The sequence below is a fragment of the Siniperca chuatsi genome, linkage group LG11 (genome assembly GCF_020085105.1).
Source record: "Siniperca chuatsi isolate FFG_IHB_CAS linkage group LG11, ASM2008510v1, whole genome shotgun sequence".
Classification (NCBI taxonomy): domain Eukaryota; kingdom Metazoa; phylum Chordata; class Actinopteri; order Centrarchiformes; family Sinipercidae; genus Siniperca; species Siniperca chuatsi.
In genome coordinates, this window is record NC_058052.1 from 6,388,498 (window position 1) to 6,408,092 (window position 19,595).

Genomic DNA, 19,595 nt, shown 5'->3' on the forward strand with positions numbered 1-19,595 from the left:
GACAAAAAAGATTTAAAAACTTTATTTGTTAGATGTACTGAAAAGGGTTTTAGACAATCAGGTTTCATGTTCTGTTTTGTAAATGCTCAAGAAATTGTATAAATTAACATTTCCCCTTAAATGTGTAAGCTGGTGCACAGTACAACACATTGAAAGCAGATTAAAAAAAAAAAACATTTTAACTAAATTGCAGTGAAGAATATTTGTTTGTGTGTTTGCAAAGTCAAGTAATAAGTAGGTCCAATGACATTTAACTAAGACCCACCCACAGTACACTCAATATTAATATTAGCAGTGGATATTTTAATACATGTGTATGGGTTCAAATAGGGGTCACTAAGAATATGTTCTTGTGAAATGATGCTCAGCAATAATTTAAACGCCTGTGGTTGCATATCACCCTTTGTAAACCTGTGGAGAACAGAATGCGAATGTGCAGAAAGGAGCTGCTGGGAATGTCAAACTAAAATTTGCACAAATGATATCAAGGGTGAGGTTACACAAAGACAAGAGAAAAAAAAGTGGTGCTTTTGTGAACATCTGAGGATTTAAAAACAGAAAACTGTGTGGGGAAACTCAGCACTCAGTGTTCCCACACTGTGTATGACAGTGAAGTTCCTTTTACAGCCAAAATCAGGGCCAGAATTTATACATGTAACTTAAATGTGTGTTTGTGTAGTCACAGTGCGGTAGATGTAAAGGAGCATGCATGATCACTCAGTTTTCTGCAGCTGAAGTGAGATTAAAAATCATTTGTATTTAAATGTGACTTTTTAAATTCACTTCTTAGCTCCAGTGAGAGGCAGGGTCCAGAGGCTGCATGGAGGTCAGCGAGAACATGGGCGAGGTGAGGTTGCTCCTCAGCGGGCTGTACCAGTCTTCGTGCTGCCTCTGGGTGGCTGGAGGTGGTGGGACGCTGGGGCAGGGGCACTGGCTGACCGGGCCCGGGTGGCGGGAGTACGCCCCAGAGTGCAGCATGGGGGAGAGGCGGGGGATGTGAGCCAGGGGCTGGGTGTAGTACTGTCGAGCCATGCCGGACGGCTGGACGTGCATGCCTCCCAGCAGCGCCCTGTGGCCCGGCATCACACCCACTGGGAGAACTTTCTGCGAGGCCCGCTCCTGCTTCCGCTGTTTGGCTCTTCTGTTCTGAAACCAAACCTGCTGAGACAAGGACAGGTTAGACACAAGGACAGAGCAGAGACAAGGACACCCCTTGGTACAAGTAATACCAAGAACACCTGACAATATAATGCAATTCAATAGGCCACAACCCTAATTAAACTAATTTAATTAGACTTAGATTAAATTTATTAAACAAGCATTGCTTTTCTGTGACATCATCATTGTGGGCGTGGTTGAAATTCAAAGAGATGCTGTTTGGCATGTGTTCAGGGATAATGAACCCTAGAAAGGGTTCTAATGAAATATAAATTGTCCAACTATTGCAGACATTGTGTTTTAATAAAGCCATGTCAGGCTCACATTTCAAAATAAAGTGCACAATATCTTCTTTATTTTTCTTGGAAGCCATATTTTGAGCACTGTCCCACCACGTTTCCTGTTAGCAACACTGAGACAGTGCTTTCAGGTAAAGTGGAACACTTTGTAAGCATGTTTCATGCAGCAAATCATGCATTCAATAATGGACAACATTGATAAAGTAAATGACAATATTAGGTATTGAAAGTGCAAAGTGATGTCGTCAAATAGCAACAGTCCAAAATTAAAGGGCAAACGCACTGCAACTTAAGAAAACACAACCAAATACACAAACGCGCTGCAAATACGCAAAACGACAACGGAAGTGTTTCCAGATGAAACTAAAAAGTGCAGAATGTTTGTGACACATGAAGTTATTGAAGTCGGGTCCGTGTTTCATCCATGTATGTGTTGTGGGCTTCTGACTTCTGCCGCTGCTCCGATCTGCGCATGCCCTGAAAAGTGGCCGCTGCATGTAGCCTACCTCGCAAGATCTTGCAGAGCGAAAAAGTGGACTTGTATCAGTAATTTTAATGATTTGTGAGGAGATTTAGTCAGATCTGTATTTGGCTGTGTTGTGCGGGGTTTTCAGCACATTTGTGTCTTTGCAGCGCATATGTGATCAAACTTGTTTGATCGATTGTGACAGCGTTCAAGTGCGAACTACACTGTTTCAAAACTAACATGTGATATGATACACACACACACTGCACACATACTGTATATCCGTTTTATTGCACTACAGTTGTGTGTTTTTTGTAGTAACTACTTTTGTCACATTTGGTTATGGGATTCTATTAAAATCGCTATCAGTGTGCAAAACACACACACACACACACACACACACACACACACACACACACACACATCTTTCTTGACCATGTGTCCAAAAAGTTGTACTGTGATTTCTGCTTCGATTTCTGCCTCAAGCTCAAACTGACTCCACCGTTGCACTTTTTCTAAATGCAATAAAGAAAAAAGTTGCGAGTCAGCAGAAATCACAGTTCTATTATAATTGGCAATCAAATGAAATGTGTAGTTTTGGCATCTGGCTCTGAATATCAGTCACTTTAAATTATCCACAAACTAACAGACCTCCATCATAAAGTCACAGCTGCACATCATGACTGTCAGAAAGTTGAAGATGTGAGAGAACTCTAAGCGTCCCACCTGTATGCGAGCCTCATTGAGCTTGGTGATCCGGGCCAGCTCCTCTCTGTAGTAGATGTCAGGATATTGGTTTTGTCCAAAGGCCACTTCCAGCTGTTCCAGCTGCTTGTGGCTGAAGGTGGTGCGGTGGCGTCTCCTGGCTGGGGAGGGGTAGGCCCTGCTACGCCTGCCAAGGCTGACAGCCATGGAGGTCTCACACAATGACCCCTTCCTCACCGACTCTCCTATATCTGTTTTCAGGAGGAAGAAAAAGAGTGCGAGGCTTTTCGTGGATGCTGAAAAGACTTTTACTTTTTTTGGAGACAATTCTCCAGCTCCTGTTTCTTGAACTCCGTGGCACGATACAAAAAAAAAAGTGGCCTAAACTTGTAAGGGCGCATTTCACCAATGACTGTCTCAAAAAGGAGGGATTACACTGACTTAATGGTTCCCACTGCCATCAGGCAACCTGAGAGCCGCAGAGCTTTAGCCGCTAAAGACGAGCTCGTGAGAAAAAGATACCAGAAACTGGGGGATTTGACCAAGATTATTACCACAATCACCAACAAAGTGACTAATCTGACAAATTGGTGGTCTGAGGTGACCTTGTCTGTTCACATCATGGTGGTTCTGAGAACAGACCGAAGAGGCTGATTTGATGATGGTATTAAAATTGTGTTCTTACTGACAAAGATGTTTTTTCTCTTAATTATTTGGACCAAACCTGGTTCCATATTCATCCCGTTTCATAAAAATCATTTTTGAAATTAAAGTTTCACTGGATTACATAGTACAACACTATACTAAGCTTTGAATACTGTTATCAAAGTAAACATTTACATTGCTAATTGGCAACTAATACGCTCTTAGGATCAGACCAATAGGAAGGACAGTTGTTTTTAGGGCTAAAAGTTGAATTTTAACGCAGCTAAGAGACAACAGTTTTTGCTGGCATTTTGTGTGTCAAAACCGACATTGTTAAGAAATTGTTGTTAAATTGTTAACAGTTTTGATGTTGAAGAAATTCCATATGTTTTTAAGTCTGAAAATTGCATTCTTCTAAAAAAAAAAAAACCCTCATAAACAGCGTTTGGACCATCATGCAACAGTAACTCTCTGTTGGTGGAATGGTAGGAGACCAACACTGCATTAAAGTAACTTAAATTAATCAATTTACGAGAAACATTACTGAAAACGTGCAAAAGCAAAACAAATGGCAAAAAAGTAACATTTCATTGCAGGTCTCTCTGTTGTTGTGGTTGCAGAGGAAACTCCATCACTGGTGGATGACACGATGGACTGGTAATAACAAACAGACTAATGTAATGACTAATATCACTTTTACTCACCTGCACTGGAGCTGACAGTAGCCATATCAGAGTAAACCTCTGCACAGTCCTGGTGGCTCCTCACTGCGTCTCCTGCTACCTTCACCTGGGCCATCACTGCAGCTCTGCTCACCGACGGGACGATCTGCACCGTCTGATCCCCCCGCACAGACGCAACTGACCATAAAGTCACATGTCCAGCCCATGTCCCACCCAGCTGGTCTACCTTTACCTGTGTGAGTGTCTGCATCCGGAACTACTGGGACCATGTATTTCCAAGGCTCCCACACTTACACACTGTTTTCTTTATGTTGTGTTGATATTACGTAAAATTCTACTCTTCTGACTCTTACACTGTATCAAAAAGATGTGATGTAGTTATCTTTTTGGAGTACCCACCTCCCTTTAATCTCTGTATCTGCCTTTTTGGATTTCTTTTTTTTTTTTTTTAAATACCAAGAGAAGGGACCCAGGCTTGCTGCTTTCAGAATATGCTGGGCGTATATGCATGGAAATTTTGCAGTTTCAGATTTTACATACAAAATATATGATATGATCAGTTTATCAAAGATGATGTACTGTTATAGATTAAACTCTCAGTATATAAAGTAGTTCAAATTCGCTCGACCAGATCAACACTACACTGAAACACTAAAATGAAACACTTAAATGATTTTTACTTGATAATGCTTTAGTAATAATTAAACAATAACATAATATATAATAATATAACAGTAACAGGGACCATTCTATTGAGTACTTTTTGATACTTTAAGTACATTTTGCTGAAAACACTTTTACTTAAGTAAGATTTCGAGTGCAGGACTTTATTTAGTATTTTCACATTGTGGTATTACTACTTTACCTACTCCTTGCCCCACCGTCGTATGTGTCTGCATTTGCAATGACACATGTATGTGTGAGAGTGTGTTTGTTATGTTCGCAGACATGGGTGTGTTCACAACTTTGGGGTTGTTCAGGCCAGTATTTCACTTAAGTATTAAAGAATTTAAATTCTCATTGCATTTCAGCCCTGGTGAGACGGTCTTTGTGCGCCTTTTCCAGAACATGATAACTGTTCTTTGCACTGGAACTCATAAATTGCTGCTTTTGCTGTTATATTTTTGATAATAATTCATAGATTTGTTTCTGGTGAGATGCAGCTGCCTATGTGACCACCAGGTGGCTCTGTTATGTCAGGCTGTGTCTCTGACAAAACCCTCCATATGCAAAAGGAAGAATCTTCATCTGTCTATATTTTAACACAGGGGGGTGAGAGGGGAGACCACCCAGCTGAGTACACGCCCCAGTCTTCCACAAACACAACCCCTCTCGGGTCAGTTCTTGCATTTGGTTCGCTGCATCTTGACTGACAGGGCAACCCGTCGGCTGGATTAACTCAGCTTTTATCAGGGCTCAAGCAAGACAGTAATTCATCATGGACTATATTTGTTGAACAATGCTATTTGCTTGTGTGTGTACATCCATATAGTGGCAGTAATGCGTACTTGGAAAACTCGGGCACATGCAGCTTAAGCAAGGAGGCTAGTTACTAGATCAGATTAGAATTTCTGATGGTAGTATGTGTTTGTTAGTGCTGAATTCTGAGTAGTCCCTCTCCTTCTTGTGTCATAAGTCTGTCGTATCATAAGCCGTTTGACCCGAGGGATACATGTGACTCCCAAGAACCAGTAAATCAGAAGTTCAAATGCAGATTGGAGATGTATCATACTGATACAGCAGATCTCCCCCCACCCCCGGGCCAATATCCTTGCCAGAAAGTCCTGCAGGAGTGTCTTGACATATGATTTGGTTGAATTTACAAATGACCCCTTGAGATTGAACCAATTTTCCTGTAGATTCCTTGAGAAAAGTCCCCGGCCTTGTTCTGGCCGCTCTACGCAGCAACATCTAATATGATTCCTTGTGACACGTCGTCTGCGAGGGCCAAATCCTGTGTGTCCTGGAAGAGCTTCCATCATTCCTGCATTGTGTGTCTGTGTGTGTGTGTGTGTGTGTGTGTGTGTGTGTGTGTGTCTGTGTGCGGCTGCCAAGTCCTCTACAGCTCCCATATTCAGCTCACATGTTTGCTGTCCCAGACAACGACTCAGCCCCCACCCCCCACCCCCACCCCTACCCAGCAAAGCCCACTGAGCCTGTCTGTGTGTCCTGTCTGTACCTCCACTTCTGTTTGTCTCCTTAATAAATACTATACAGCAAAAGTCAATCATTTCCCAGTCTTAAAACGTAGTATCTTCTTAATCATTTTCAGTTTCCTCCAACTCTTGGAGGAGGTTGATTTTGAAACAAGTGAAGTTATCGCATCTCACTGGGAGATTTTTGCACTTGTTCGAGGAAAAATGAGCAACAACTATAAGGCTGGTTCAATGTATAGAATTTTTATATCTCAAAATCAAGACCATATTTTTTCACACAAAGCCCAGACTTCCTGTCTTGTTACCATATGTCCTCTTCTTCGCCCCAGATGTCGGCCCACAGGAATTTGGTTGAAGGCACAAAAAGCATAAGATGAACGTTTGCCATTAGTGGAACTGAAGTCAAATTTGGATTGGTGGCTGAGTACAATAAGATTCTTCTTTGTGCTATGAAGCAGTGCAGCAGTTTTTCCTGAAAAACCTGGGGACACAATAGAATGCAATTACGAGACTGCCATTGTTTTTAAAGGTCGACTTGTGTTTTCAGCAACCCTCCTGTCTCAAAATGTACCTTTAAAACTGCTATACTAAATATTTTTTAATCAACACTGGATCAAATTACTACGTGCATGTGAAAAGGGTTGCTTGGGGTGACAAGCTCACAGATAATTATCCCTTGACTCTGCAGTTTCCCTCAGCCCTGCACACTTTGGAGGCTAATGCACCTTGTTTTATCTGCAAACATGTCCTTTTTGTTTGATACATGAGTGCGCATCTGCTGTGTTTCTAGATGCAGCAACTGTTCCCAGTGAAAAAAATATTGATAAATATTTACAACAAACACACACACACACACACACTAGCTGGTGAACATAGCAGAGCAATAAGCAGCTAAAGAGCCAGATGTTTCCCTCAGGAGTTGGTGGAGACCAAAAACAGAGTCAACAGAAGAGTCAGTATTGGATTTAGATTCACCAGGTGGCCAGAAACATGACTTACTAAAAATGCTAAGTTGCTCTGAATCTGCTGAATGTGAAAATAAGCAACTGTCTGCTAACAAGTTTGACATATCATATCATCAAGTATGTCAGTCTTGTGTTCACAGCTTGTTTCCGATGCCCCCCGAGTGAGACCAGCAGCCTCTCCGTGAACACGGCCAGACCGGGACCGAACACAGCCTCCGGGACCGACGGAGGCCAGTTTGATGACAGGGAATATAGTACCGATGTGATTTACAGCGGCTCTGACCAGGACTCGGGGATGACGAAGACAGGCGGGGTCAGGAGATTCATCAAGCCGAGAGGAGCGAGAGGGAGGTCGGGCATCAGAGAAGCAACGGCAGCCTGTAGACCAAGAAGGATTTATTTCGACCAAACCAGAGTTGGTGATTGTTGGGACATTTTAAAGACTAACCAAGACGGTTTTGGTGAGTTTTATTTTGTTACTGTGAGTTTGAATGAAGTGATAAGTTAACAAGGCAATTAAGCTGCTCTCAGAAGTACCAGCACTTACATGGAAGTAATGTGAATTTGTTCTACAAAAAGCCAGTTCATGACACTTCAATCCAAAGTTCCTTAAAAAAGTGCCTCATTGTGTGTGTTTCCAGTGGAAAGGTATTGCTTAAAGGTCATCATATACTTACAACAACAAAATAACTTACATTAGCATCAACCACAAACTCATTCCAGCATATAACTTCAGTAATATTTTCTCCAGCTTTGTATTGTTTTTTTTTGTATTGTTTTATAACTGACAGACAAAAAGTCTACAGCCATGCTAGCAGCTCTGTGAGGCTGTACTTAGGCACAGAGGTGATTAGAGCTCAATGCTAATGTCAGCATGCTAACATGCTAACAATGACAATGTTAACATCCTGATGTTTTTAAAGTATGTCTACTTAGCTTGTTAGTATGCTAACATTTGCTAATTAGCACTAAACACAAAGTACATCTGAGGCTGAAGGGAATGTCATTAGTTTTGCAGGTTTTTCGTCATAAACCAAAGTAACTGGACAAAATGAAATTTTGACCTGATGATGGTGCAAGATGAAAAGTTAAAGGATCACAAAAGCTGTAACAACTCATCCTAAGGGGGACATTAATGTCCAAATTCCAGGACGATCCATCCAACAGGTGTCGAGACATTTCAAAACCACAAATGTCAACCTCATGGTGGCGCCACAGGAAAAGTCAGGCGATCTCCAAAGTCATTAGGATTCATCCTCTGGGGACCGTGAATGTCTGTACCAAATTTCATGGCAAACCATTCAATACTTGTTGAGATTTTTCAGTCTGGATCAAAGTGGTGGACTGAAAGACAGATGCCATCCCTACAGCCACACCAAATCAAAGTGTCTCAGTCAGTGTCTGACCATAGCATATGATTCACATGACTTTCATACTTATCAAACCTTTCAGTGACTCCTCGTGCCCTGTAGAGAAGCGGCGTTCCTCCACCCATTTGTACATCCTCACGCTTACCCTTCAGACTGCTCTTGGTTTCCATAAACTGCTATGTCGATTTCTTTAATTGGTATTGCACAAATTAGGATCATTTACATCTCATTTGCTGGACTTTTCACTCCAGGCACTTTACACCACTTATCTCACTGTCTTTAAAATCCCTGCTTTATCAGTTGCAGAGGTGTAGATGATCCTCAGTGGGTATTACTTTGGAACATTAAAGAACTGTTGACTGCACTGAGTTGTACATGGAGACGCACAGAGGCAATAAATTGGAAAAGAAAGTGAAGGCAACACTGTCATGCTACATTGTACAGCAGGTGCAGATAATCAGGAATTACAGGCATGTTTATGAAATGTTTTCCTGTTTCAGTCAGTAGCCTCCAAAGTGTGCACAGTCAGACAGTAGTGCACACTTTGGAGGCTAATGCACCTTGTTTTATCTGCAAACATGTCCTTTTTGTTTGAGTGCAATACATGATACATGAGTACGCAGAAAACATACCCCCATCTCAACCCTGCCGATGCATACACTGAGCTATCCCCGTTGACCTATAGCAACATGTGTGTGTAATGCAGCACAAACCAACAGCACACGAAGAATAAATCCGGCCCTTTTCTGTTCCCATAAGTTTATCTTTCCATCTTTCTATTATTAGGCTGCAGCGAGGGCCAGAGGAGCTGGAATCTTCTGGAAGGATCTATCATCTGTCTGTTGTTGTGCATCGCATGCAAGTGGTGAACAGGACTGGAGATGCAGGGATGTCTGGAGGGAGGCTAAAGCATTAATTCAGTACATAGATCTGATTTCTTTTCATAGGAAAGTACAATAAATGGTCTGAACTGCCGACGTTGTTCCGTAGACCTGTGCATTACCGCTACGCTGTGCCCAGCAAAATTTCTGTCCTATGAAAAACAGAACCGCCTGAAGCGATAAAAAAAAAAGATGTTAAAAATGTAAATAAAGCTACATAAATGACGAAAACAGAGAAAACAACAATAATGAATCATACTAGGCTACTAATGTGGCCCACGTTTAGATAAACAGCTGGTTTTCTCCTGCCTCTGTGATAAATGTTCTTGCTTCTGGCAGCTGAAGCCTGGGTTAAGAGCCACGCACGCGCACACACATGCACGCGCGCAGTCACAGGATACACACATGTGGAACTTTTAGAAAATAATCACATGAGCGTATGTACATGCGTCTTGTCCTCCGTGACCCTTTCCACCCCCCCATAATGCCTACGGTTAGTACAGTTTAATACAGTACACTCATATACAAACTTACACACCACATACAACCCCGCCTCTCCTACAATGTACTTGTAAGAAAAGAACATGCAAGTCATATTACACTGGGTGCTCAGTTTCAAACATCACACACACACACACACGTGCCGCGGGTGCACACAGGCCTCTGTGTGGTTGTGGCCGTGTCCAGTATGGACACATAGAGGAAATTCTTCCCTCCCAATTTCCCGGGACTGAACTGGGAGTGACCTGGTTGGCAGACACACAGCCCCGATGGAAGGAATGTAACTCAACTCCCCCCGCCTCACCGTCAACAACCCCCCCCCATCCATCCAGCAGTCTGCTGGCCCAGCTGTGTGAGGACCGAGAGAGAAACATACAGTCCTGTAGGATGAGAAGGATGTCTTTTATCTCTTACCAATTCATGAAAACTCTTCACTATATTTTGGTGAATATTCATCTTTGAGGAGTCTGGCGTGCATTGTGTAAAAGATTTGTTTCCGTTTGACATCGTCTCTGGGCATCACTGAAGCACCAACAGACTAATACATGTTTTTTCCCCTTGTGCAACTCAGAAAGTACTTCCAGTTCCACCAAAAACAATAACCATAAGAGTAGCAACAATTGAACCAGGATCAACAGAGCAAAAGCAGCAACAAGAGTTGAAAAAGTGAAAACAGAGACGGTAATAACAAAAGGCAAAAAAAAAAAAAGAAACTCCACAAAGAGAACAGCGAAAATACAGAGAAACAAAAGCAACCACATAATCATTCATAACTCCTAACACCAATAAACAAGAGCAGAAACAATAACAGAAATAGCATGGTAAGTTTAGCACTCAGCTCAATACAAAGCTAATGTTAATGTTAATGCCTAAAGTCGCATTCACATCAAATGAAAGTTACCGTATAAAACATTTGACTTGTAAATACAGCTCGCATCATTATCAAAGTGGTAATTATGAGTGGAAATATAGCTTTAATTAGCTCTAATTTAAAGCTAATTTGGTAAATGGACACTATTTCTACCAATACATGACAGACTCTGTCTGTCATAACTGAATGCTATCCATGAAGTGTTACCCCGCGGCTGCATCACGTTCCTGCTCCGTCACGGAGATGACCCACTGCCATTCTACCTGGTGTGCCAATGTCAACTGGTTGCGTGAGCGAAGCATCTCAAGCTGCTCCCAGAGCTGCTCATGTCTCTGAGCCTGTAATTATCCTGGATATGAATGCTCATATGGCAATTGAAATGAAATTAATGTTTAAAGCTGCACTAATCCTTATTTTTATATATACAATGGATCACATTACTATGTATAATGTAGCAGTTGTCACTTGTGGTGAGGAACCCACAAAAAATTATCTCTGCAGATCACTTCAGCTCGATGGATCTTCTTTCAGCTTAATGTTTTGGTTTCATGGCCCACAACTTTACTGTTTTGGTTCACTCTCACCGCTCTCATCAGCGCCTCTTCCAGCTGCAGCATGCAGCTGTTTTCAGCAAAACAATCCTCTGAGATACCCACTAAAGAGCCAGATATTTCCCACAGGAGTCGGTGGAGACCAAAACAGAGCTGAAGCAAGAGTGAATATTGATCTTAGTGGCCAGAAACACAACTCCAAATCAATGTTAAAGGCCCTGAAAACATATTTTCTCAATCAGCTACTATGAGTGATTGGATCCTTCCTGAACACACGATTTGCTCCCAAAGTTCGAAAGGTTTTGGCTCTTTCACATGAGAGATTTCAGAAGTTCTTATTTTCTCTGTGCTCTTCTGTCTGGTTTGAAGTAGGCGGGACTCAGTTGGGAAAAGGTGATGTCACGAGCGTCATCACCATTTCCAGTTTAGCAACATTTGAATCAGAATCTGATGACAGTTGGTGGGTTGTTCGGTTATTTTCAGTTAAATGTAATCAAACTACACCCACACAGTGCTCATGACACAGGTTAACTAGAGTTTAACAGATTAATTCTAGTTTTAAACTATAAATAATGAATAAGTAATAAATAATACCTAAAGATGTTTTTTAACCTTGATGTCACTAATACAGTCATGATTATTTAATGTTGTAGAGAAAGTTTTCAGGGGCTTTAACATTGTTCTGTGTCTGCTGGATGTGCAAATAGGCATCTGGTAATGTTCGCCATATTGACTTTCTAAGATGTTGCAGCTTGTTGCGCTGCCCCCAAGTGGCCAAAAAATCCATCAGTTCAGGTTTAAATGTACGTTTTTATGTGTCACAACCCGGTGATAGATACTCATTGAGTGTGTTAGTCATTTGTAACACAGGGCACCTGGAGGTGTCCAGTGGCATGAATGCTTGCTATTAGAATCCTTCTCATCATTACCTTTCATCCTACATTACAGTATGAATGCAGCATAAGTACCATGAGGCCGACAAAACACAGCTGATTTGATTGAGGTATTTAGGTGACAACATGGCCTCTCTGTTTTGCACCACCCTCAGGACAAACTATACAGTCTTTTTGGCTCCCAAGTGGAATCTAACTATTGCAAAGTTGGATCTCAGTTTTGTTTTCTGATCATTACAGCCTCATTAGTGTGGGATTTTTAGTACTTTTAGTTTTGTTCTTTGAAAACTTTTCACCTTAAATTGCCTTCACTTTCCATTTTATTCAGGCAGATTTACAGTTTGTTACACTTGGACAGTACATATGGTTACTGTAGCAAAGTATGGCTGTTCCATCCACAGTTACAACCATTCTGGTCTCTCTGACCACTGGGCCAGTCTGCAGGGTGAGGTGGGAACCACTGTGCCCATTATGACTCAGCAGATGGTGCGGAATGCAGCACCACTTTCTCAGTACCCATTTGCCTGCAGCAGTACTCTGTGTTCTCTAATGACATTTAACTCATCTAGGCCGTCATATTACCCTGCGCTGTGGGAATCTCATCTTTCCGAGCTACAGATATAACCAAGAATGCCAGGTTTGCACTGGACAGGTTGTCCTGGGCACTGCAAAGACGTCCCATTCAGCAAGTTATACAGTGCAGCTTTGAGTCATACAAACTCAAATATTGTACAAAAAATTAACTACTTCTTAACTGTAACTTTAAATGTAATTCCACAAATAATTATTTTTTTGCTGTTTCTGTCGCACTTCCATGAAAATGTCAGCTTTATTGCAGAGTGATTGAGATAATGGTGGCGTGTGGCAGCTTGCCCTGCGTGAGGTTTTCGAGGTTCAGCTGTTTGGCAGGGAGGGCCAGTGGATTTGCAGAGCTGTTGTCTGGATGCCTCCTCCTGCCTCAGACTCCCTTGGTGGTGCCCCCCCCGACAGCCTTTTCTTGGCTCCACGGGCCTCCTGTGGTCCTAAAAGGCACTCCGCAAACTCAAGCATGATACTCTACACTTTTTTGTTTGAATTTTCAACTAGTAAATTTCAAAATTTTTAAGATTTAGGATTTTAGGACTAATGTATTGGCGAACGTAACACTATCTCACATAACGGCGTAAAAAACCTACAAATTACCACTGTAGGTAGTAAGCTAGTTAGCCGCATATGCTATCATTTGCAGCTTACATTAGAGCAGGTAAACACTTTTGCTCTTGTAATTTGGGTTTTGTAAAGGCTAAAAAAAGACACCACCCTCTAAACTCTTTATATATGGAGTATCTCTCTTACTATAGCCCCATGCACACAGCTTCAACATGCAGAGGAATCCAAAACTTGACAGGTCTGCTGTGCCTAGTGATGCCTGAGCTATGACTGGACTGAGCAATTAGACATAGTTCACAAAACTAGCAGCTAAACTAATGATCTTAGTTCTCCTATAAGTTATTAAATACAAGATCATTATGGACTTGCTGCATCCTAAATAACATTCCTTTACAACCCTCTGGTTATGTCTTTTTTTGCTTGTGCAACCTTGTTTATGAGCATCTATTTGCATTGATTGTTAAGCACTTCCACTTGTGCAACAACATGCTTTTCATAGGCGGGGTGTGTCAGCATCTCGGTGGTCGTAAAAAGCCGCTTGCTGCCTCCCCTGCATGTCTGTCCTACACTCTTGCCGTTATATCATGGTCATCTGTGCTAAGCCCGACGCGCTACGCTAACTTTGCAGCGCAGATGCCTGTTCATCAACAGCCAGTCATATACTGTAAGGCCACACACGCCCATGCTTATACTCATGTAGACATGCATGCTTCCCGACTTAACACACGTACGCTATATTTTGCAACTCGTATGTGCTCTCTCAACTCAGATCAGCATTTGCATTCACACTGTATGACCTCTAGACTGGTATAGGATTTCTACTGCTATTACAGTGCATATTGTAGTCTAGTCTGCAGGCTATTCTTAGCACCGCAATAAGTGAAAACATGAGGCGGAAAGCTGGAAGGTTTTTTAAAGGCTGCCGATCAGATATATGCTGCATACTTCAACAAATCATCAACTTAGATAGCTGATGCACCAAGACAAAAATATTCTTACGCTGTCTTTTTCTGTTTCTGCTTGTTTTTGTCAAAGACATTGAGGGTTTGCAGCTTTTGACTAAAGTAATTCCAAGGCAAAGGCAGATATACAGTAACTTTGTTTCCAACAATGCATACTAGCCTTCCCTACTGTCATTCTAGTACTAGAAGCTATCGCTCTAAGACCAGCTACATCACTCACATTAAACCGTAATTACAAACAGCCAGGTGTGGGCATCCAGGATGCAAAAAGTAGTAGCTGTGGAAGAGAGGAGTGGAAGTGTGCAGTATGAGGGGAATTGGCCATTCCCAAACAGGGACACATAGGGGAAAATCCAAAAAGACACAGTAAAAAAATAACACCCATTATGCCATTTATTTGACCCTGTATCAAAACTGACTGCAAACCATTTTCACATTGCAACTTTTATTCTGCCAGAGGAGAATCATATAAAACTAAATGCGCTGGACAGCTACTAGCATTTTGGACTCAGTTTGATTTACAATTTGACCACCCAACATGCGGTGAACTAATTCAAAGCAGCTTTGCTATTGGTCAACAGTTCCCTAAAGTTGAACTCGACATGAAAGCAATGCTACAGCTCCATTCAAATGATTGAATCTGCTGTGAAATATTGCTGTCATATATACTGGTATGATGGGTCCTAAACATAATCTGCAGCTACTGTATGTGTTTGCCGTTCACGTGGGTAAACAATGATCACTTACAATCACATACATACGGCTGGGTATCAAAATACAGTACTTTAGTTATCAGTCAAGCTTTGTCTGTAGAACTGAGTATCCAAAACTGTAAAGTACCGAAAGCCAGACTTATGTTGTCATTCTTTGACTAGATGTTTACTTTCTTTTTTGGGCTGTTTTTATGCCTCTAGCGACAGCTGCAGTCAGGTAGTAGGAAGGAGGGAGAGAGGCGGACAACATGGAGCAAAGGGCCGCAGGCTGGAATCGAACCCACGCCACTGTGATAAGGACTCAGCCTTAGTACACGGGGAGCGCGAGCAACCAAGTGAGCTACAAGGTGTACTACCAGGAGTTTTATTTTTATTTTTTTGGTCAGAAAAAGGGTTTTGTGCTAACATATTAGCAAACAGTTGCCTAATAACACATGCAGCAGGCACAGAGCAACATTAACATTCATTTGGAGTGAAAGACGCTAAAATGCTCCGTAGAGCGAGGGAAGAGAAGGAAACTGCAGAACTGGGTGATAGTTGTCTCTGTGTTCATCACTACAAACAACAACTTACAGATTATGTGTACCATTTGACCCATTCTTAATATAAAAATACTTAGGGCAGCTTTAAATACATTAATCCTTATTTAACTGTCAGTAGTTTGATACAAGATGTTTATATTTGTTGGTACTTTGCTTAACTTTAATTGTTGTATGTTATCACTCTCTACCTTGCAACGGCAAGGAGTTTCCTGACCTAATCATTTTGTTAACATCCATATAATAACACAGACATAGGAGCATGCCTTCATGTCTATCTGCAGCATGCCTCTCCTCATGCAGCCTCGTCTCCAGCAGTCAATTAATGAGCACAACTTCCCCGAGTCTGTGGAGGTTTCTCATGGTGCCAGCAGCAGCCACACCCGAACAGCTGGAACGAAGACAGAAGCACGCAGCTGGGAGGGAGAGAGAGCCGAGTGTCAATGCAAGTCAACGCTGCCAACGCCAGCAGCAGAAAGACAGGGAGAGGGACCAGAAAACACAGTACACAGGTTGAGAAGCTAAAATGCACCATTAATGCCCTGTGCAACTGAGTGTGCACTTTTAACAGCAGATTTGAGGGCACATTACGAGTGATTCAGAATAGTTATGGCATAAAAAGCCTCAGTGTATGCGCGAGTGTGTGTGAACGGGAACAATGCGGCCATTTATGAGGTGAATACCACAGTCTTTAACAAGGGCCCTTAACATATTAACCATGTGACCCACTTGTGCTCAGAAAATGTCTTGTAACAACCCCAGCTTTCTTCATACACCCCTACACCCAAAAGGATATGTATCTTTTTTGTATCTTTGTCTATGTACAGTTAATACAATCCTGCATGTTTAGTTATTTTTTTACTGCAAGATATTCTTCCCTAAAATCAAGTTCCTAACCTTAAAGGGACAGTTCACCCCAAAATCAAGAATACATATTCTTCCTCTTACCTGTAGTGCTATTTATCCATCTAGTTCGTTTTGGTGTGAGTTGCCGAGTTTTGGAGATATGCATTTTTTTAATATAATGGGACTACATGGCACTCGGCTTGTGGTACTCAAAGCGCCAAAAAAATACATTTGAAATACTCAACAGATCTGTGAGCAGTTTCATGAAGGAACTATTTTCTTTCTAGCAACAGTTCCTACATGAATCTGCTCACAACAAGGTCTGTGGATTATCTTGAGTAACCGGGTCATGATTTCTGGAAAGAGACGTTGCTGTTGAGTTTTTCAAATGTATTGGCCGCTTTGAGCACCACAAGCCGAGTGCCATATAGTCCCATTATATCCAAAAAATGCAGACAGCCGATATCTCTAAAACTTGGCAACTCACACCAAAACAATGTAGATCGATAAATAGCACTGCAGGTAAGAGGAAAAATATGTATTTTTGATTTTGGGGTAAACTGTCGCTTTAAATGACTGTATTCAAGGACATGTGATTCAGGGAAATTTAATTAGCCCATACAAGTGTTTCATAAAATCACATCGGATCTAGGCGTCATGCTAGCGCAAGTAGGGGTTAAGTATGTGTGAATGAGTGGGAGCAGTCCCAACCTCTGACCTATAGAGTACGAGCCGGGCTGCCTTTGCCCCATTGAGGCTGTGATGTCACCCCGAGTACAGAACAGGCAGTGCTGGAAAAGAAGCCCTGAAAAAAGAAATGAGAAACAAGGTCCAGCAGAATAATTATATGAGAGAGGGAGTGAATCAGGAAATAGCTTTTGGTTTGGGAAACTCAAGAGTTTCAGGGAGCACTGCCATGTGCTAAATGAAAACAGGATTTGAAAAAAAAAAAGGGAGAAAGAGAGGAGTGCGGGAGAACGCAAAAGAAGCCAAAATGTGCTCTTTTTTTCATGCATAGGGGGGTGGCAGGGTATCCAGTGGTCAGTTAGGAGAATACCCCTCAACCTCTCCTGCCCTCCTCCTCCTCTTCTTTGCTTTCTCATTCTTTGTTAGCTGGCAGACTCTCGGCTCTTTCCTCTTTACTCACACATTTTAATGGGTATCTTCCCAATCACGTTTTTATTGCAGGAAATTTCAGCACACCACATTGCGTGAGCTGAAGGAGTGCTCCATTCTTAGCTCGGCACCTCTGAGTGCCAGGGTGTGTTGAGCTTGCCAGTGTGTATGTGTGTGTGTGTGTATGTATGTGTGAGTGGGGTTAGGAAAGGGGGAGGTGAACTGGAGTGGCGTTAGTGTCAGTTTGATGCCAACATTACACCCTCGATGCTCCCTCCTTCTCTTGGTAACTATAGTGAAGTAAGGGAAGGAGGCGGTGGAAGCCAGTGCGAAAAGACCCAAATAAAATGTTGTCCTCTCTGAGTCAGTGTACTGTGGCATAACTTCACAGGAATTTCACTCAGAAATCCCCCTCACCCCGCCCATCACCGTCACCAACACCCAACCTTCGACTCCATTTGTGAGAGCTTCAACTCCTCACCTCTCCCTCTCCTCTATTCACTTTATTTTTTCCCCTGGCAGCCACCTTTTTCTCTGAAAAGAAGGCCGTGGTTTTGGGCCTGCGGTTTAATTGAAATAATATTTGCTGTACTCCGCTGCCTCCCCGGCTCTATTCTCCCTTAACAACGGGCATTATTTTTAGCCTCTGTGCAGAGTTCTGTCATTTCCTGTTGCAGGGCTCGCTGTGCTTTTGACCACAAGCAGGCTCAAACACTCTGCTTTGCTTCCACCATCACGCCATTCCTCACACCCCCAAGCAGGTCCCCGGTGAACTGTCCGTGTCTTCACACGACATCCACCGCAGAGATAAACCAGAAGACACTTAAGCTGTGATTCACCACTGCATTTAATTTACGACTGACCAATCCACTTGTCAACAAGCGATAAAAGCTGGTTTAATAATTTCACATGTTCCTATTGCAAATCAGCATTTTGGACAACAAAGCAACACCGTTTTGATTACTTTAACAAAGAATTTTACTTTGCTCTACAAAGTCTACAAACCACTTTCACACAATCCCCATTTTTTACAGCCATTTTTGATTCACAACCAGCTGAATAAATGTACAGAAATCTTGACACTGGTACAGAGATAACATTTGTACTACACTGACCCATATGGCGCGAAGACATGAGGACCTCACATGCAGTGCAAAGACAAAGTTTGGACAGTAGACTATACAGATCACTCGACAAATATACATTCAACAGGCAGCAGAATGACTGTGTGCATTCAAGCAGTGTGTCCCACAGCATGGCAGCAGCTGCAGAGGTGCAGCGACTGACCGGTGAACCGATCCATCAGATCATTAGGGGCCAAACACGATACAGCAATATACAGCTGAAGTATACTGTATACATGGTTATATTATTATAGCTATGGCAGGGAACAGTGTGGGGAGAGCTGGAACAGCTCATCCAAATTAATACTCTCCACTCCACTTATTTTCAAAGTTTGGGCTATCATTTGGCCGACAGTTTATCCCAGTTATTTAAACCACTTCATTTGGGGGTAAACCTGAAAGTGAGCATGCCCGTAATGTCTGTAATTATCCTGCATTGCACAGGAAAACTGTAAATGCACACAATTACGGTAAGTATGGAAGGTCAAATTTGAAACCATGAAGTCGGTCCGTAAACTGTGATGGACAGTTTGGGTAATAATGGTATTGTTTGCCACCAAATTAGCTTGTTTGGCTAATTTAGCCTAAATTTGGCTAATTTGGGACTTTGTTTAAAGGATAAGGCTGGCAATATTGTACATTTTTGTTACTGTCAATACATCCTATCCTGTTTAAGGCTCTCAGCCCCCAGGCCCATTCATTCCTACTGAAGATGCAAATCTTTAATAACACAAATATATAGTTTCATGATTAAAATAATTTCCTAAAACAGCAGGCAACTGCATTTTTTAGCAAACGTTACTCAAACAGGAGTAAATAGTGCATTTGTTGGGGACTATTTTCAGCAGCGGATTAATCCACATTTGGTGCTCTAGTGAGTATTTGGGGCAGCAGGACGGTGTATGTTGGGTTGAGTCAAAATAAACTACAATGTGTGTGTTCATGGTAATAAAGGAACATGTCACCCAGTGCTAGAGTGTGGCTCAGTGTGTTTTTAATAGT

General features: G+C 42.0%; 1 protein-coding gene across 1 annotated transcript; it reads right to left on the reverse strand.

Moving 5' to 3' along the window:
* Positions 1 to 7: 7 nt before the first annotated feature.
* On the reverse strand, positions 8 to 4,465 carry prop1 (PROP paired-like homeobox 1). The gene is made up of 3 exons (XM_044215501.1): positions 3,978 to 4,465; positions 2,650 to 2,879; positions 8 to 1,158 (listed from the first exon to the last, which is right to left on the reverse strand). Exons 1-3 carry the CDS (start codon positions 4,204 to 4,206, stop codon positions 787 to 789), a joined length of 831 nt encoding a protein of 276 aa, XP_044071436.1. The 5' UTR covers positions 4,207 to 4,465; the 3' UTR covers positions 8 to 786.
* Positions 4,466 to 19,595: the final 15,130 nt, after the last annotated feature.

Bases quoted from the DNA above. Each gene is read 5' to 3' on its own strand.
- prop1 (XM_044215501.1), bottom strand. From the start codon at position 4,206: ATGCAGACACTCACACAGGTAAAGGTAGACCAGCTGGGTGGGACATGG. The intron at 2,880-3,977 runs GTGAGTAAAAGT...TCCTGAAAACAG, and splicing joins TACTGTCAGCTCCAGTGCAG to ATATAGGAGAGTCGGTGAGG. The intron at 1,159-2,649 runs GTGGGACGCTTA...TTGTCTCAGCAG, and splicing joins TCAATGAGGCTCGCATACAG to GTTTGGTTTCAGAACAGAAG.